Here is a 20,637-nt window from a genome sequence, read left to right as displayed (position 1 = left end):
AAAAGCCATATATGCTGGGAGAAATATGTCTTCAATCATCCAGAAAATCAACACTGAAACTAATATGGTGTTATATAACAAGTGTTCAATCTTTATGTAAACACTTATGAATCCGATTTAAAGCTGCTACAGTCAATACTTTTATATTAACAATTGATTAAATGATTACGTGTATATGAGAGGGGCTGCTGGCAGTGATGAATCCCAGAAGAATTATTATTTCCTTCAGCTCCACAGGGCTCAATTTTTTTTTTGGCCTGGAAGTTTATTGTTCTGCTTCATTTATTGTCAATTGTCAAATGCAGGAAGCTGCTTTCAGCAAAGCTCTGCTAAACCCACTGTACACTACCTGCACAGCACTAAATGGCAGACAGACAAATGCAACTAGCACTGTGGAGCATTTGGCAGCTGAAGTGCCTGATTTCTTTTCAGGAGTTGGTGGGAAGAAAACAGAACTAAAATACATGCATATATGTACACATGTGCCTGGAAACATGACACCAAATTAATGCTTGTGTTTCTTTGTCTGCTACATGTGAGAACAGGTTATCAAGTTATACCATCTTGAGGGTAATAACATGTCGGTGATGTGCTTGCAGCTTGTTTCTGCTGTCCCCAAGTGGCCATAAAATTAGCTAATGCAGGAAAGAACCATCTTACAGGCAAACTCTTCCCATCAGCTTACAGGTCTTGGGAGAGGATTACTCCATTTGTGAAAAATGTTGTATGAAGCCTTTTGTAGCTGCAGGGGGAGCTGTGCAAAATCTAATAATTAGCCTCAGTCGGTGTCACTTGAGGCAGCCAGTTGATTTTTGAAAACTACAAATTTGAAAATGAAAAAAGTATTCAGGTCTGGAGTTTGAGAGAAGGGACCTCACCAGACCTGTGTAGCCCACTCCTCATCTCTGCTGGAGGCCTGCAGGTAGCCACCACTTAAATAACTGACCCAAAACACTCTGCCATGACATCTTTCCCTTTTTGCATTGTGGGTAATGAGGTGTATGGATGTGTCAGGGCAATCGGTGGAGTACTGTTATCATTATCCTATTATGAAATTCAAACCTGTCTCTGCCTGGAAATAGGAAGTACATTTCCTAGGTAACCACCAAGAACAATCAATGCTAATTTGTCTTTGTGTGTTAATGATAGATTTAAAAAATATTTTTTATAATATCAGTTCTACTGGCTAAATCTCTACAGCACTTACTCAGTCTTTTTTCTTCCACCAAAATCTATTACAGCAAGGCAAATTTTAAAGCCCAAATCCCTTAATCCTAAAAATTACAGTTCTGCCATGCTTAAAATTCATCATCCCAAAGATTTGACCAACATATTCAAGAGGTGAAGGCATCTTTTTGTGATCAGAAACTGCCTGTGTAATTTTGTTCAGTTCAGGATTTTCCTCTTGATCAGAATAACCTCCCAAGGACGAAAATTTTAAAGGGGTTTCGACTGCTCACTTAAAGATAGATATTTTTTTTACAAAGGCTTTGCAACCACCCAGTTTTCCTCTCAAACTCCAGAAAGATAGACAGCCTCATCCCACAAGTGTGAAGCCAACCACCATTGTTAGAGAGTTGCTGACAAGCCACCCACACCTTCCTGTTTTATTGCAAGAGACAGTGGTGCCCTCTAAAAGAAAGAAAGAAATGGGAAATGCCAGTCAGTCCCCTCTAACACAGACTGTCTCCCTTCATTTCCTTTTAAAATGTAGAGGTTTGATGAAGAGGGAGGGCTGGGTCACAGCCGCTGGGAGGTGACACAGGTTACTGAGTGTCAGCATGTGTGACAACACAGTTTAACACTTCAACAGAAAATTTAGAATTGTAAGTTATACATCGAATAGACAAGAAAAATAACAACTAGAAACATCCACTTGTAAACAAAATCTAAACGAGGAGCAGTTAAATGCTTGGACGACCGAAACACGTCCAGCAGCAGCAAACAGGCTCATAATGAGCCAGATTTGAGCCTGAGCATCTAAGGCTTTAAACAGTGATAATCTTCTCACAAACTTGCAAGCAGCAGCGATCAATGTCATACAATTTCACCTCCGAGACTTTGCTAAAAATAACTTTAGACTGTAGATGTTTCTCAGACTGTATCTGAATAAACAGAGACACAGCAGTTAAGCTGCGATGAAATTAAAGCATAAATAACATCTGTAAGATTTGCAAAATTGGGTAATCTGTCTCATGTGAGGAAACGAAGAGCGCATTTTCAAAGGAACCAAAGGAAATGTAAAAAAAAAAAAAAAAAAAAAAAACAAACACACACACACACATTTGGAGATTAGACTGCAAATACAGCCAGAACAGATAGATTGTTTACAGCACTAGAAGAGACATTCAAAGGAATTATGTAACCCTTTCACACATACCTCTGATTTGTAGAGATCCGAAAGCCTACAAGTCCCTTCTCAAACTATTTGTTTTTTTAACGATTCTCTCTGTCAAAGTAGTTAAATAAATGATGTCAGGCTCACTACAGATGAAGACAACGACTGATGATGAGCATTTTATTTGTGACAAGTGATGAATCAGATCATTCAAAAATCAGAATTTGAGCCTGAGTAAGACAATTCTAGCTCAAAGGACATTCACATGACTGCTGAACAGTGGACCACTGCTAGGCTTCATAAAAAACAGGCTTCACTGAAAGCTGTGGAGCCCACAATGAAGTTGATCACCTCCATGTTGCTGTTTTATGCCCATATTGTCTCCAAGTGAACGGATGAAGCGACTGCAGGATGCCTGTGTGCTCCAAACATCAGTCTAACAGTGCTATTACTGTTTGTAGCTTTGTGACGTTTACTTTTATCACGTGACACTCACTGTTGTTCTGGACTAGTTTTACTGCTCTATGACAGAGGGAGCCTTCAACTCAGACTTAATAAAACTGCTGTATATCATGTACACTGCACTTCTATTATATCCGGTAATAGGTTCACCACTGCCTCCTATCAATAACCTGAAAGGTTTCATCTCAGGTCTGTGTAGGAACATATACAGCAGGCAGGGTGTGCTGCTCAGTCACCCACACCATAACGCCACCGTTACCTTGGCTGCAAGATCCCTCGCTTTGATACGTTGAAGTAGCAATAAATAAGGTTTGTACCGCCCGTCCACTCAAAATGACCTTATATATCTGCCAGGGGTTGAAAGAGAAGCTGAGTGTACGGGTTTTCAAAACTCCTGTTCCAGACAGATTTCAAGACTCACTCTCACCTCCCCACACCTATTGGCATTAACGTTTCCAGTGATGGGAAAGGATGCCCTGAGTGACTGTTTCAATCAACATGATTGAAACAGTCAAGTACAATATATCTTGTAAAATAAATATTAGATGAAGGACATGAGATCCATAATTTACAGCTTTTCAGTGTTTATTTCACCATCCTCGCCTTTAAATTACAGACCTGATACTAAAATACAACAATATTCACCACGGTTCTACAGAAATCACCTGCTAAAGGGCTAACCAGGTAGTGCAACTTAATGCAAATCCATCAAGGTTTAGGTCAGTTGATTATTACTATTAACTAAATAAAACTACACTGTGCAAGACAAATGCTAGCAAAATGATATAACTTATTACAGTGTTCAAAAGAAAAGGCCACAAGATGAATATTAACATGAGGAGAAAACAAATATACACTATATGTACAACACCACTGTTTAAGTGCGGATATATTATTATATGCCACCCAAAACCCATCAAACACTCACCTCCTGTAGACTTGAAATGCTTTGTTCATTATAGAGCAGAGTGCATACATACAGCCACCTTTCAAGTTTACAGAAGGTGAGCGTCTGACACTCTACAAGACAGATTTCAGGGGAGGAACATGTGAACAAAAAGTTGTGACAATTCATCTAAAAAGCAGAGACGGCTGATAAATAGGAAACTAGAGTCCAAAAAGAAAGAGAAAAAGAGGAAAAAAAAAAAAAAAAAAAAAAAAAAAAAAAAAAAAATTTAAAATTCTCCCACATCCACCCTCTTATCCCTGAACTTGCTTCTGGCCTTGGTCCGAGCCTTGAATGCAGCCGAGTTGTGGAGATGCTGGAAAAGAGAGAGAGAGGGGGAATGTTAATACAAAAACAGAAAAAAAACAGAAATTATTTATGTTGTATTGATAAACAAACCCACCACATGACTAGGTGAAAAAAGATGTAAAAACACTGGTAGCCTGTAGCATAACGTACCCTTTCAAAGCGAGATATTTTCATGGCCTTCATTGTGGCCGAATCAACCAGCATAGGTGGTCCCAGTTCAAACACGTCTCTGATGAATTCATTTGCCTGAGAAGTAAAAAAAACAAAAAACTCACTGAGAAAATCATTCTATCAACAGTCAGGCATGAAACACATCTGAACAACAGCAGCAAGCTACTCTTACACACTGTTCAGTTTTATGTGATGTGAAATATGTTCAATTTTCTAATCTCTAGTTGTGAAATGTTGCAGTTTTCCCACAAGTGCTGGCTGCCAGCCAGATTACACCTTCCCCACCAGCTACTTGTGATGGCTTTTTCCTCTACAATGCACAATTTAATCCTAAATCACGTTGGAAGTGTTGTCAGGCAGCTCTACGGTATCTGCCTGATATTTTAGTGGAGCGTCAGTGCAGCTGAAAAGAGTCTGTGTTACACATCTTCTAACCCAGCTCACAGCACACATTTCAATTTATAGTCTGCTAGTGACACAGATACACAAGATACCTGTAGGTGGTAGTTCATCCCGGAGCCCACAAACTCTCTGAAGGCATCATATGTCCTCTTTCTGACCCAGCTGTCAATGGTCATGCGCTCTGTCCCAAAGCGAATGGTCTCGGACTGGAACTCACCGACCTGGGAGAATGAAGGGAGGTGAGAAAAAGAAAAATATACACCTCTAGAAATAAACTCTCAGGGAATTAAAAACACATTACATGTAAACAAAAATTTCTGTTAACTGACGCTGAACACTCACCTCAACCGCTTTGAGCACGTCCCTGAACACAGACCGCTGCTTCCTCTTGTCCGTCTTGGCTCTGTGCTTGTTACAGTCTGTGGCCAATGCGTTTAGCTTATCACAGAGTTCATCCCAGTCATCAAACTCAAAGTCCTGAAGGGCCACAGAGAGACAGACATTGTGCATTCATTAACCAATGGACAAATGTTCGAAATCGCGCTGACCAGACACAAATACACACAAAAATAAAAAAACAGTTCATCAAATTCAGTCATGTTGACATGCAAATTAAATGAAATTACAGTGGCGTTTGAATCCAACAACAGTAATTTAGTCCCCATTTTAGTTCAGCTGACTGCACTACACTATGGGAATGACAAGCAGTGGGAGATGAAACGGAATAGATGTGGACTTACAGTGTCCATGTCTCTGGCCAGCTCAAACAGCAGGGCGATGGTCTCCCCTGCAGCGATCCTCATGTTAACATCCTCACTCTCCAGCAACCTGGGCAGTTTGGGCAGGTACCTGTACGACAAAACACATGCATTTAAGATTTATATATGTATTTTTTTTTTTTTTTTTCTTACAGTCTTATCTGGGCCAGGGTTGCAGTAAAATAAATAACTGAACAGCAGCTGTGAAACTTAAAGGGTTGGACAGTGGGTCTTACTTGCGCAGGATCTCCTTCAGCTGGCTGGCAGTGCAGATGGTGAGAAGCAGTGCCCAAGACAACAGAGCGTTGGTGTACAGCTGGCTTGTCTGGGGACTGATGGAAGGACAGGTACCATCCAGCCTTGCGTAGGCCCGGGTGAACAGGTTCTCAAAGCACTCCATGGTGGCATGCACGTCCTAGAGCAGGAAGCAGCAGCGATCATGTGAAAACTGGAGTTTGCAATGCAAAAAAGGCTGGAAGTGTTAAAGAGCGACACCAGTCATCACAAATAACATGTTTGTGACTTAATGAGTCATTTCTTCAGGCATCTTTGAGTTGAGCTGCCAGTGCTGTTGACATCATGAATTTTAAGACTGGATGAGGCACAATGTCAGAGCCAATAATGAGCACAAATAAATGACAAAAGGTTAGAAAATAGACTTCACTGCAGCTTCCCCTCAAGCCCAAAAGTGTCACACCACAGAGAAGACTCAGAGTGATCAGGAACTTACCAAAATGTCATCTTCTGCAACTAAAGTACAGAGGCCCAGACTTGTCGCCACCTATTAGAGAAACAAAGAGACCTCTCTCAGCTGGCTCTCCACTGAAAAATACACTAGAACACCCTCACAGTAGCAGGTACTGGGTGACTGCTGTTTTACAACCTGTCAAAAATGCATTCTTCCATGTTATCTGCAGAGACAGTCACAATATAAACCAGGACTCACAGCCTGTCTGGCTTGTATGTTGGCTGATCCATCTGCCAGAATGTTTTTGAAGATGGGTTTCAGGGTTTTGAGCACTTCCTCGCTCTCGATGCCCGAGCCCAGCTGGATACACAGCAGGCAGGCCAAAGAAGCTGCCGCTCGCTGCTCCTCGCCTTTGCCTGATGGTGAGAGGGGTGGGCATCAACTTTATTAACATCTGAAGGTATAAAGTTGAGGTATTCAACCAGACGTATCATTCAGAAAGTATCAAGAGACCCTATTAAAATAAAAGACCGAAGGACCTAATGCAAAACTTCAAAAATTATGTATTTTATGTGTTAACCCCCAGGATTTTTCCTTCATTAAGAACCACTGATATCATAAGACTACTACTACACTGATCAGCTGACATTTTGATTGGGCTATGCCACTGGAGAGCAATACCAAAGCAGTTGAAATAACAAAATAATTTGAAGTACCTTTCTTGAGGCAGCGTTCGATGCTGTCTGTGATGGTCATCCTTCTCTCCGAGATAAACTCATACAGGATCCGTGTGGCCATTGCCGTCTTAAGCCCATCCAGTGCCCCCTGTCTGGTCTTAGCACTGAGGAAACAGGTACACAAACATTCACTATTGGTAATACACAATTTATTCAATCTTTACCGATATCAGCCTGACTAAAGAGTAATGCAAGACCTGGAACGTCCTAAAAATTCATTATTACAATTGAGAAATTTGCCACAACTATTATAAGTCTATAATGTTGAGGAAGGTGACTATAACACTGCGCTAAGGTGTTACAGGTCTGAGCTTGATCTTAAAATGTAATACCCACATGACATGGGCAGTAAAGTGGCACTACGGGTGCATCCCTCAATGTCACGACATTCAGCAAACCAGTGGTGACAAGTCTTTTGGGGACGAAGTCTATTTTTTACTTGACTAGGCTGCAAACCTCAGTGCTACCTTTCTCCTGTGACTGACACTGGCACTCTAAATTCAGGCTATCCCAGAAGTAAGCCTTTTAAACCATATTAGTTGCAGCTACTAAAAATGAATGCTGTGTGAAAAGTCTTTCCACAACTCCAAGCATCTATTGATGTTACATTACTTATGATGCATAACAATAGTTGAACAAATATTGTCAATTATGTCATTAGTGGGCTAAAGATTTCTTTTAAAAAAACATTTTTCCCAGCCCTCAACAATCTTTTCCTTCATGCAGCCTTCATTGCAGAAGTTTCACTTCTTTATCTCATGTAAGAGTATACACTCTGCTCAGACTCACTATAACCTGCATGCCAAGATTAGATAACGTGTGTTTAGACGGTTACAAATCACAAGTTTTTACCTCTTATCCACAGTGCTGTCTATGAACCCCTTCAGCTTGTACTGGAAATCCTCCTGGGCTGTGTCCTCACTGGCCTCTCCACCTACAAAAACAACAAGATTTATCTGACACGCTCAGGAGTACAGATAAAAGTTACTTTTCACAGTGGGGTCTGTCCACCTTCAGGGGAGTTAAAAAAAAAAAAAAAAAAAAAAAACTGGCAGTTTTGAGTAGTTTACTCAAATGTTTGTCCAATAACAAACTTTACAGCAAGATTCAAACCAAGAGTTAAGCTACAGATGTAGCACATTCCTGTTCAGTGACAATTGCACACAGATGCGCACACCCACTGACAGTATTACCAGCATGTCTACTTGCAAGTTCAAACAAAGCCTGGAGCACGTGTAATACTGACAAATGCATAACCAGGTGTACACACAAACCTACCTTCATCTGCTACACTGGTGACGTCACTGAAGCTGCTGCAATGACTGAGGGTCTCAATGGAGGCGTCCTCATCACTGAAAGGCTGCACATTTCCATGCTGCCCCCCTGGAACAAAAAGAAATGTAATCAAGCCTAATCAAATCAAATACTTTAGTCCAACACAGCAGGTCTGGGACTCCATTATATAACCCAAACTCCACTCCAGGTACTGTTATCTAATCAGTTTTTATGTCCTTCACCTTATCCTGCTGTACCTTTATTATGAGAAAATGCACCATGTTGTCAGGGTCAGGGGCAAGCCATACTTCTGTTGGCTTTGTAAACACAACATTATGTTCAGGCTGGAGGGACATGGGTCAACGTGAGCCAGCTAACTTGACACGGGAGAAACACTACTGCCACAGTATTTGCGATTCAGGATAGACAAGTGCAGTTTTGGTAGACTGCAGCAACACAAGCATTAGCGATCACATGTCAAGAAGGGAAAGGAGGAAGCAGGTTTTCTCTCCAGCCACGTCAACACCAGATGGTTCAAGTGATTATCAGTCCAGGAGGGAAACTCTTCATTGAAAACAGCTAGAATAGCGTTAACTGGAATGAAAACCTGCATTTAACAGGCACTTCCTAACACATAATACTTGGTTGTGCAAGGGCTTCCTGATAACAAATTTAGTGTGGGAGAGTTGTGAAAATTCACAGATAAGAGCGTGTGAAAAATCTTTTATTTTATTTTTTTTTTTAAATCAAAAAAAAAAAAAAAAAGTTTGAATGTTTGAAAACTGCATACTTCGTGGCTGTGCACTGTAACCAGACTCAGACTCAACAGGCGTCTCTGCCCTGACCTGAATTCACCTCTAAGACGTGTGTAAGCTTATCACTGTTTCAACGAGCTGCACGGTAGTCGCAACCAAGAACGGATGTACTTGAATATTTCAAGCCAAATTATACAATTAACACCAGCTGATTTAAAAATATATATATGCCATTCTATCCACAATATAGATGACATTTCTGTGTGTGTGTGTTGACGTGGACACCCCCACCCCTCACAACAGCTGATTTCTGAGAACCGGGCGCCGCCTCTTTTCCACCCCGCTCTACTAAGTCCAAAATGTCCGCCATGTGTCGCGAAACAATAATAAGCTATATGAAGGGCCGGTTGTTTGCCTCACATACCGGTTTAAAGTCACCAAACTTTAGTCGTAATAAATACCAGTCGTGGCAAATTCGGCTAAAGTTTAATTGAGGTCAATCGGCAGACAAGACGACCTTACAGTTCGAGCTAATGTTGTGTCTTTTGTTATGTAAACCCACAAAAATGTTGCGTATTCGTCTACTGAGGTAACAGTCATGTTTTAAAAAACTGTAATGAGAAGGCCTACATCTATTTAAATTCAACTTTGCCTAGCAACCAAAGCTGTGTCTTGCTAGTGGGGAGTTGGCATTAAGCTAGCTGACATTAGCTCGTAAAGTCCGACGATTATTAAAGGCGAGTGTAAAGTACAGGTTCGTTTATGATCATTAAACGAGTGTGTCAACAAATAAAAAGCAAAACAATACTGTCGTGTGGTGGCACGTTTTGTCAGTGACAGCGATGCTTTGTGAGACCACCGCTAGTTAGCTTTGTGTTTTGACGTAGGCCGTCCTCAGCAGTTTGTAGTCCCCTACTATAAACAGTCAACTCCAGTCAATGGACAGGCAACGCCAAATGAACTACAACTACCGTCAGCACAGAGGAGTCAAATGCGCAAGGCCAAAGAAATGCGGCCAGTTGCTCGCACACTTACCCCTGCTATTCTTCTTCTTGGTCCTCGGCATTTTTCGTGCAGATAAATACAAAATGTTGATCAAAAATCAGCCAATACACGACCAGCTTTTATTGTATTGTCTCGTAAAATGAAAATATTCCCGTGGCACAGTGGATAAAAAGGAATTGAAAGCGATCTTGGAGATAGACTGTTGGCCGAGACGATACATTTTCCCTCATAAACCAGGGCTGCGTAAGCACAGAGCGGCTCCGAGCATTTATACCGGCGGCATGTCAGGAGGAGGGTTCCCGGCACCGCTGACCAATCCGGGGCAAGGAACACGCGTCCCGTGTGTTTGCCCGTGATGCAGTGAACGGAGACGCGGGCATTATGCATCGTGGTTATTTTAGCCAAACGTGTATTATCAGGCGTCATCACAAGTGATACAATACCCTTTTGGACACATATGAGTCATAATTGATACTTATCTTCCTCCCTCCTTTAACAGAGGCAACATTAAAAAAGTTCTATCATACCAACTGGAAAAACAGCACTTTACATAACTTATATAACTTCATGAGTCGTAGGTCTAGAAGTGTTGCAGATGTGTTAATGTTGCACTGTTATGGTGTGATTATAATGATGCGGTTCACTCTGTGATTGCTGAGCTCTGGGATGCAGTTGACTTTGCAGGTTTCTTATTTTTGGTGTCATCTTATACCTCATGCAAACAACAACTAAATACAATGAGGCAGTTACATAAATGAGGTACATTTACCTAAATAACAATTTGCACTACACAAAGGATAGATACGTTGTTCAATATAATGCATTGGAACATAAAAATACTTAATTCCTCCTCGATCATTGTGCTAAAAAACGTGTTTTTCTCTCAGTTGTTCCCTCTAACGGAGAGCTATTAACAGGAGCTACTTACTTACAGAGTATAAAGACTGTTATGTGAATGTTAATGGCCAAATGGATAACCATAGTCTAAAGCCAAAATGTTGATTTTTAGCAAAATCACAATCATTCCTAGGCTCCAAAGTAGTTTCACCAACCTACAGAGTCACTTCGTCAAAGTATAGCTGACCAGTATGATTCAGTTTTGTAAAAGACAGAAAACAACAATCCCATTCCCATGACACACACATATATATACATACTAGATAAGATTTACATTATTGTTTATGTCACAACATCACCTGCTAAAGCAAGGCTCCTTAGTGTTTCACTGAGGATAAGAGTTAGTGTAGATGATAATGAACACTGATGCATTCTGTCTCAGTACTGCAGCCAGTGCGGGAAATGGTACCTTTCCTCAACTATGTGGGACGGTGTGTATTAGTGGCACATTGGACAGTCAATGCAGGCACATGTCTGATATCTGTTCTCCAGCAGCCTGTCCCCTGCTCCGTCTTTTCATGCAGGCTGCAGTTTTGTTTTTTTTTTAATGTTTTTGGATTGCCTTATGTTTACACTGAAATAAAGGTATTACCAGTATTCTGCTGACTGCTTCTAGTATGTAGTAGTACTGTCCAGGTTAATTTGTATGTGCATCATGAAGTGTTTATTTTGCTATCTAAGCTGAGATTTACAACATAAAACACCTCTGTACACACATTACTACAGCCAGTTAAAACTTGATTTACAGGTCAGCAGCTGATAACCACAGCCTAAGCTAGATATTCCTGCTTCCTTATATCCTAATAAACATTTCTCAAACCTTGGCCCAGCCGAGAGCTTAGAATGAATCACTCCAGTTAATTATCTTTTCTGGCTTTTATTATCTCAGTCACTCTGGCTTTTTGTTTGATATGACAAAAATAGTTCTTTCTCTCTGACACAAGTGGAAAATCTCACAGATGCAGCCTCCTTGTTGCCATTCCCACGGTCCAACTGTTAACAGCGCCGCTGCCAGCGCAGACCTGACAAACATCAGAACATAGGCTTGCGGCATTCAAAGCTGAGTTTTATTTTTCATGCACCTCGTGTACGACCACTGGGAGATTTCCAGAGCTGCTTCCCAAACACGCACACGTGTACACACCTACACATTGATCATGATCTTCAGTTTTCTCCTTGTTAAATCTAGTTCATTAATAAAGCTGCTTTTTATCACGTTGTCAGTTTAGAATCTATTTTCTTTGGGGAGGCAAAGGCAAACATGTACTAGTTCCGAGTACTATCAAGATGTGGGTGGGCTTGAAAACACATTCAGTAATTTTTTCGATCTTAACCAAATAGTCATTAAGATTTTCCTGAATGTTCTGCCAAGGTAGCGATACGGAACAAGTGTAAAGGTTCAAGACCAACAAAATATGGACCATGTACAAAAGTAGAATACAACCACATTCACACAGAAACTGTATCTGTTCCAGTAGCCGATAGCAGCAGGATGGAAGAGTTGAAATCTTGACCAAACAAAGCACAGACAGCTCCTTTCTTAGTCTGCCACAAAATCCTTCATTATGTGGGAAGAGTTTCATGAAACAGTGGAGCGCAAAAGACCAAAGAGCTCAGTAATGGCAAAGATGAGAGTATTTTTTTTTACCTATTTTTAATCCTCAGGACAACATGGGGGAAGATCTTCTTTTGCAGATCCTAATGCAAAAGCAGTAGTAGTATATGTGTAAGAAAACGTGGTCTTGTATTTTATACTGCCTTGACTCACCCTCAAGATGGCTCACCATAGGACTGCACTCATTGCCAGAAAAGGCTGGATGTAGCCCTTAGGGGCACAGTGCATGGACAGAACTGCTGTTGTGTTTGCAGCATCGCACTTGAATAATTCATCATGTGTGAACCTGGCTTGTCTTAAGTGGACAGTTACAATAACAGAAGAGTTTTTTGTTTTGTTTTGTTTTCAGCAATGCTTCCAAACCTAAAATTTACTCAGAGGGGACTGTTGAGTTTGAGCATTACAGCAAAAGCAGGGAGTGTACCTTGTGAAAACAGTGTGAGTAAGAGCAGTGCACATCATGCTGAGGAATGTAAAATAGCTCTGGTTTATTGCACTGCACATTGCACCAAAAAAAAAAAAACCTCGTGAGTGCTTTTAATGGTTAAACTTAAACCATCATCCAGCTTTCCTAACGTTGCTTGATTCAGTTGCCTGTGATATGAGACATATTTCCTTGATGAGCTCAGCCTCCACACTGTCTTTGGCACTAGGGGGAGCCATTCTGTATGAAATTCAAAGGACACACTGCTCCCCACTGCAATATAGCAAGTGAAATTCCCAGAGATGTTTTTTTTGATGCATAATTTATGGAGTCAGTGAACTGTGCTCACTGCTGAGCTGCGTCTTGCTTTAAACGTTTAATAGGCTGGAGCGTGCCATGCAAATATCACATAACCAAACCAGTTAGGACTGGTGCAAAAGTAGTATTTCAGAATATATAGTGAGTGATGAGAAAAGCAGAATGTTATTTTGAAGGTGCTTGGCACTGGAGCACAGTGTGCAGTGGAAGGAGAGAGAGAAATCACCTGCCAGTAAACCAGAGTAAGAGTAAGGGAACAACAGAGCAGCCCAGTCTAACCTCACTCAGTATGCCTGACACGTTGCATCAACGGGCACCAGCCCTGACCAACCTAATGCCACAGGAATACAGATCATTACCAAAATAACAGATAGCAGGGAGAGGGAGGGAGAAAGACAGAGAGAGCTGACAGCAGATAATAAAAAATATCTGAATATTAATTCCATGTGCAATGGTGCTGTTTTTAAATAATTCATAAATAGCATGGCCTGGAGCAATGTGGCGAGGCTGCTTGGGTTAAGCCTGCTGGGGAGGGAGCGGGGTTAGGAAATGATCTCAGGTCTATAGATCGATTCAAATGCAACGTCAAAAGCTTAGCAGGGGTCATCTTTCAAACAGCCCCAACAGTTCTCTCTGAAATTTAGCAGCGTCTGTTCTCTTCCTTTACTGACCATTTATTGTGGACAGGACTCCATGGACCTCAAGGTGAAGAGGCTCCCACATGTCATTGCTTCCTGAACATCTGACCAAAAACATTTCAAGCAAACAACATCACCAGCCATCTGTATCTATGAAACTTGTGATTTGTGACTGTGCGGGACTCTTCTCTTATGCAGGTGCGCACAGATCTAACATATTCTGTACATGTTACTTACAAGTTTAAAGAATTAGTTTGACAAATACATTTCTTGTTGAGAATTAGTTGGGAAGATTGATATCTCTCATGGCAAATATGAAGCTAAAGTGAGCCTAGGCAGATCTTGTTACATTCAGACAGAGCCAGACTCGCTGTAGCCATCACTTTCCAGTCTTTGTGCTAAGCTATGCTAACTGGCTGCTGGCTGTGCTGGTATCTATTATCTTGTCCAACTCTTAGCAAGAAAGCGAAGAAGTGCGTCTGCCAAAATGTCAAAACTGCAGCTTTACTTTGAATATGATGTAATAAATACATTTCTAAATCATTGCAAAGTCCTCCATTACAATCCAGTTTCCTTTTCTATATCCTAGTTTTCACTGCCACTGCCCTGTTCAGCAATAGAAACTACTTCTATTGGTGGATGGAGTCAGGGTGCTCAAATTAGAGCATCCAGCTCCTGATTACAGGCTGTTAGTCACTTGCTGAATCCCATATTCTTTCCCCTCATTTTCCTGTTTTGAGAGGGATTTAGCACTTTATCAGACAGCTTACTATGACAGCTAGGCTATGCTTCTGTCAGTGTAATTACCTCTCCATCCCTGCACACATTTGTCTTACTGGATCATATTTTGCAACTTCAATCTCAATCCATTAACCTTTTTAAGGGGGCTCCTGGGTAATGGAGGGAGGGAGCGAGAGAGAGAGAGGGAGGGAAAGAGAGGCCTTTGTTCTGAGGTTTTGGTGTGCCGCGCCCTTACCAGGATCCCTAACATAGATTTTTTATTGATCAAAGACAGTTAAGAAGAATAGAGAATAGGTTGGGGGAAGGTCAGCCAAAAACACCTGTATATGCCAACTCTGCTCTGTCTTTTCATCTCGGCTTCAAACCTAATCACACTCAGAGCAGTAAGTCACTGTGTCCCCGCCTCTCTCTGAACAGCTATTTGCAAATAAGTTCGCTACTCAGTCCATGCAACATTGGGATATATTTAAATTTTTGAAAGACGGTCACCTTTCACTAGCACTGATTGAGCTGGGTGTACTGTATAATAAGTTGGTTCAGTTTACTCTAGTAAATGTTATTTTAAGGTTAGCTTTACCTTGTTTCTTGCTCAAAAGGTGTGATCATCAATTCGCTGCAGAATCTGATTGAGAATCTGCAATGAAAGCATTTTGCACTCCACGTATAGGCTTATCTGAGTCCTGGGAAAAATCCATTAAGGTCCACAAGCACACACACTTGTTCAAGCACACACACACGCAAAGCTGATAAGGTAATGTCATTGTCATCTGGCCATCTGATTAAGTAGATTAAAAACACATTTAGTGGCTGGTTGTGGCACTGGAGGCTTTGCATGGGGGGTAAATGGCACCCTCACGCACTCTACTCTGTCCTCATTACTTGCAGCCTTCTCAGGAGGTGGCCACCATTTTCTACCTGCACTTGTGGTACAATATACTCTATTATGTTGTGCTCGGCCGAGTCTTAGAAACCAACAGAACAGCCACAGGGACGTGAGGTCCATTTTGCAGGTTTCCACTGTCTGATAGACCAAAAGCCCTGGGCAGTGAATCAATAGAGCGCCGAGCTGCTAGACAGCTTGTTCAATTTCATTTCCTCAGAAAAGCCCCTTTTCCTAGTATGGGAATTTCCTCTATTTTCTCCATTCCTCCACCGATTGTGGAAAAGGTTGGCAGGAAAGTACTTGAGATAACTTCAGACATCCTCTAAAGGTGCAGCGCAGCCACTCGGAGAAGCTAACCGACCCGGCCGTGTGAAGTTAGAGGACTGTTCAGAGATGAGCTGGAAACCATTAGACTAATTTTAATTATTATCCATGTTATGTCTTAAATCAGTTTTCACTTAAATTCTGGTTGTCAGCCTCATAATTCAGAAGACAAGAGAAAGGATAAAAAGCAATGAACAAAATAAGACATCCTCCATTCATAAGACACTGTGGGTAATCACGGATGCTGCTGCTTTCTGTCTACGTGTCTGGGAAGGCAGCAGCTTTCCAGACAATGGAATTCCATCTAAAGAGGACATTATGCCCAAAGGCTATTAAACAGGCAGACAATCTGCTGGGGAATCTCTAGCACTTTGGCTTGAATGAATACACCTCATTGTTATATGTTATCCAACTATTTCCCCCTGTATCCGTCTGCATCTTGTGCATCATTTCTTATCATTTTCATGTGCATACACACAAACATCACTTCTACTAATTTCTTTCCTCACTCCTGCTCGGTTTTTTGGTAGTCCTGCATGGGTACGTGCCTGTAGGAACCACCAAATCTGGGATATCTAGGTGCTTATCGACCCACGGGGTATCGTATTTTCCCTCAGAGCTGAGAAACATCAAACTCCTCTCTGTTTTTTCCCCAAATCAAAAATCTAGATGCATGAGAAGGTGGGAAGTTTGAAGTTTGTCCATGTGTCCCTCCTGTTTGTGCCACAGAGTACCTCTCTGCTTACTCAGTGCAAACATGGCTTTGAGGGCTGCTTGTGTTTACCATACCAAATGCACCTGTACTCGCATTACAGAGAACAACTGGTGTGAGTCCATTTCAAAGCCCATAATTATCCATCCTAAAGGAGCAACAGTAAGTGGAGCGTTCAGTCATGGAGGCCAGCAAACCCAGTCTGAGAGTACAGTGTCATCACAGTATAGCAGTATTGAGGGGAATAAAATCATAAAGAAAAAAATTAAAAAATTCAATCAAATCAACATTACATTAGAAATAGGCATGCTTCACACAGACTGATACAAAGCTAAGTTAATATGAGCTAATACAGGGAAACTGTATGTTTTGCAAGCTTAAGCAGGGTTTCTTTGTAAAGGCCAAGAGAAACTGAATGCTAAGTGCAGTACTTTTTAAATATGTTCATATTATATATAATCATATATAATATAATTGCAAAATAACTATAAAAATAAGCCTGTGGTATGAACTGGGGGCATGGAGTTTGAAAGACCTGGGCATATCCAAGGCTAAAGGGTCTACTGAAAACATTAAGTGGCATTATGGGAAATTATTAAGAGTTTTGTGGGACTGACTGACTCTGCTGCTTTGACTGCTTTCACTATCCTTTTCAAAATCAGCTTCTTGTGGCCTAAGTCCAACTCCAACTTTTTGTGCACATTATTCATGTGCAATACTAAATGATGCAGAACCCCTTTAATCTGCCAGTCTGAGTGCTGCTTTACCCTGATGATTCTGATTCACTTTTTCTTTATTTTTTTTTTTTCATCAGGAAGGAAAATCTATATTTGTTGAGGTCACGTCTGTCTGACCAGAAGTAGCCAGACACTGGATGGGGATTCAAACCTTCCAGCAACTTCTGCACAGTCAACAATGATGAAACTAATCACATTATAATTCAGCTTTGCAGCAGCTAAATCAGACTATCAGATAAGGCAGTTGCTGATTTAAGCATGTCAACGAAGCAGTTGGCAGAGTCAAGTACACGTAGCTCCAAAGAGATGAGACTTCAAAGAGGACACAAACTGAGACACAGGCTCAACATGGGTCCAAGTTCCTTTGGCTGTCTGCGTCCAGGAAGTTAGTTGGGAAACTTGCTGTCATCTGGTGTCCAGTGAAGTTTCTGTTCTCTTTCCAGACTTCTCCTTTTGGCAGCGTCATTAGCTTAAGTAAACGCAGATAACAGAGATGGATAACCTCATCTATCTCTAAGGCAAGACACTTACAGGAGAGAACAGGTGATTCAAATTATTGGGTTTGTGTGCATGTATATGTGTGAGAGTGTGTGTGTGTGTGTGTGTGTGTGTGTGTACGTGAGCCACAAAAGGTTGCAGGGACGCAGGCAGGCAGACGTTCTTCGAGTTGCCTGGCAACCCTCTAGCCACAAAGAGGGGGAAGTGTGGTGCAGGTTATGACGTCTTATGTAACCACAAGGATGAGTTTGTGGAGAAAGAATGAAATAATCCATTCCCACAACTTCTTCTCTTTACAGTGTCTGGATAAACAAAATTGAAAGAAGGAATGTATTAAAGAGGGCTGGATGGCATGCTCTGTGGTTACATGTACCATTCATTCAGACAATATTAGCTCTCTCTAACAAACCTGCCACTGGGGAAAACAACATCAGCATCTCACATTCATTCAAGAAAGTCTTACAGATTTATATAAAAACTTCATAACTGCTTTTATAGATTAACAATCCTATATAACCAAACTATCCCCCGTCCATGATGGTGTTTTCTTTTCTGTAGGTCAGCACCAACTGTGCACTGCAGGGTGGCATGCAGGGAAGCCATGAGAACCTCCGGTGAACCTGTAGTGAGGCTTGGTGGGGGGATTCTTCTCTCTCTCGCCTGTCTGCCTGGAGAGCCTGAAGCCTGGGATAAACACAGCCCATGGGTACTCTGAGCTAGATTTCCCTGCAGCTGTGTGGAGGATTATAACACTGGGGCAGAGAGAGAAGAAAAGAGGAAAGGGGGGGGGGGGGGGTAAGCATTGAGAGAGCAGAGAATCACAGAAAAATAGAGAGAAATGGGGAGAGATGGGCAGCAGCTAGAGATGATTGTGACACCCAGGTTGCATCCCTCACTATGCTCCAATTCTCTCACTCATTCACTCTCTCCTTAACCGCTGCAAATGGTCTCCTGTGGTGCACTGAGATCCACATTGCTCTTTCCAGGAAACCAAATAGTATATTTTTTGGAATCAGGGAGTGAATGATACAAACAGCTATAATAATATACATTTCACTCAGGGTCTATGTTGTCCTTTGGTAGTGTTTTCTCTTTTGCAGAAAAAAAAAACCAACCGAACACATGTAAGAGTTTTGTGTTATCCCTGCAAGGTCATAAAACTAAATCATATTTGCAAGATGTTTTCTGAAGGAGATGGTGAAGGCCAAACACAGCTAAAAGAGAGTCATTATTGGAGTTTCATTAATCAGGAGCCAGTGCAAATGTTACTTCATGACTGCTCGATGTGCATATATACATTGTTTGCCATCACATTTGCCATTTGCTGCAGTTGTATTCACAACTTGTCCCTCAGGTGGCAGCTTTAATCCACTACAATCAGTGGGCCAGGTTAGAGGTAAACTGATATATTAGGTTATCATTTTGTCCTGTTTAATACAAGACGGCATTCCCTTATTATTTCAGTTGCCACAGTATAGTATGTGCATGAAGCATCATGAATGTTTGATTTGCTTCATTCACCCAGTACAGAACATACACAGAAACTGATGGATGGGAGCTGCGCACAATATCTCAGTATTGTATTGTGCAGCAGGATCCTATACAGTGCACAGGAGGAGTGCAAAACACACAAAAGATACTAGACTGTAGATGTATTATACATGTAATTCTGCACACTTTCATTCAGTATTCAGTCAGTACGTGCACCCAGGCATCCTGATGGCATAGTAATTTCCCACACTGACACGGCCCTTGCTGCTCTCTCTGTCTGAGCTCTAACATTATTGCCAAGGGCCACAAACAAAGAAAAGTGAATCAGAGCTTCCTGGCAGCCTGGCAACTCACCCCTGAGCTCTGAGGATTGGGTGAACAGATAAATGTTAAGAGTATGAGGGTATAGTAGGAGAAATGAAAGCTATGATGAAATAATTATTGAGAGGTGAAGGAGTGAGGGAGTGAATACAGATATGAGTGATGGAACAAAAAAGAAAAAACAAAACCAAACAGACTAAAACAATCATGGCAGGAAGCATTGGAAGGTCAAGTGAGCAACGCAGGAGAGAAATATGGATAATGATAGAGACAGAGAAATACAGTAATGGCTGTGGGCAGTATTTAAATGAGTCTGTGTGGCGGTCCAGTGCACAGATTGACTGTGAATTATTACCACTGTGTGCTCACTGGAGCTGCATGCCTGCTAGGCCAGTGGGCACTCAGTAATTCAGAGAGACAGAAAGAAAGAAAAGAGAGCAGAGAATGAGACAACCCTGAAGTATAAGAGTATATCATGTTAAATTACATATTGAAGGTTAACTTTAATGTAATGAATTACTTTGTAACTTGTCTCTAGTCAGATGAAGTCATGTTTAGTCATGTAGCATCGTATCATGTCTTAGAGGGCTGCAGCAGGAGCTGCAAATGAGGAAATGGCAGAACCTAGCAGATTATTCACCAGTGTTAACTACACAAAACACAAAACACATCCAGTGGAAATATCTATATGTATAACCTATGATTATATATGATTATCCTACATCCTAAATTCTGTAGTTTTTACAGTGCTGAATTCACTTGTCTCTCCCTCCCTCACTCTGTTCTGTCTCTCTGTGTGTGTGTGTGTGTGTGTGTGTGTGTGTGTGTGTGTGTGTGATCAGTAAGGCCGTGGGCAGAAGCAGGGCCATGGGCCCCATACTCCCACAACTATCCCCGATACTGCTGCCCTCAGGTACACACACAACACACACACTTAGGCCTCTCAACCAGCACACATATCTGTGTTTCTTTAGTGTTTGTGTCAGCTTGTTAATATCTGCAAAGTGTGACTTAACACATTACATTAATATACATTCACATATTTTTCTAGATTCAGGCACACTTTCGAGCTACACTATCTCTTTGTCTTGAAGAAACCTTGTTATCTTTTTTCTTTTTCCAATTTGACTTGACCTTTGAAACTGTTTCTTATGAAAGTAATTATATTTTCACTTGCCTTCTTAAACTTCCT

General features: G+C 41.3%; 1 protein-coding gene across 1 annotated transcript; it reads right to left on the bottom strand.

Moving 5' to 3' along the window:
* Positions 1 to 3,367: 3,367 nt before the first annotated feature.
* On the bottom strand, positions 3,368 to 10,089 carry ifrd1 (interferon-related developmental regulator 1). Its single transcript, XM_071502380.1, has 12 exons — positions 9,877 to 10,089; positions 8,090 to 8,194; positions 7,664 to 7,745; positions 6,791 to 6,915; positions 6,333 to 6,490; positions 6,117 to 6,167; positions 5,623 to 5,801; positions 5,369 to 5,477; positions 4,971 to 5,105; positions 4,721 to 4,849; positions 4,206 to 4,301; positions 3,368 to 4,062 (listed from the first exon to the last, which is right to left on the bottom strand). The coding sequence occupies exons 1-12, from the start codon at positions 9,905 to 9,907 to the stop codon at positions 3,976 to 3,978; spliced, it is 1,287 nt and encodes a 428-aa protein (XP_071358481.1). The 5' UTR covers positions 9,908 to 10,089; the 3' UTR covers positions 3,368 to 3,975.
* Positions 10,090 to 20,637: the final 10,548 nt, after the last annotated feature.

This window comes from Trachinotus anak, unplaced genomic scaffold (genome assembly GCF_046630095.1).
Source record: "Trachinotus anak isolate AG129_WGS33_773 ecotype Australia unplaced genomic scaffold, CSIRO_AGI_Tana_v1 ptg000018l, whole genome shotgun sequence".
In the NCBI taxonomy this organism is placed as follows: Eukaryota; Metazoa; Chordata; class Actinopteri; order Carangiformes; family Carangidae; genus Trachinotus; species Trachinotus anak.
This window is presented reverse-complemented; position numbering and strand designations above follow the sequence as displayed.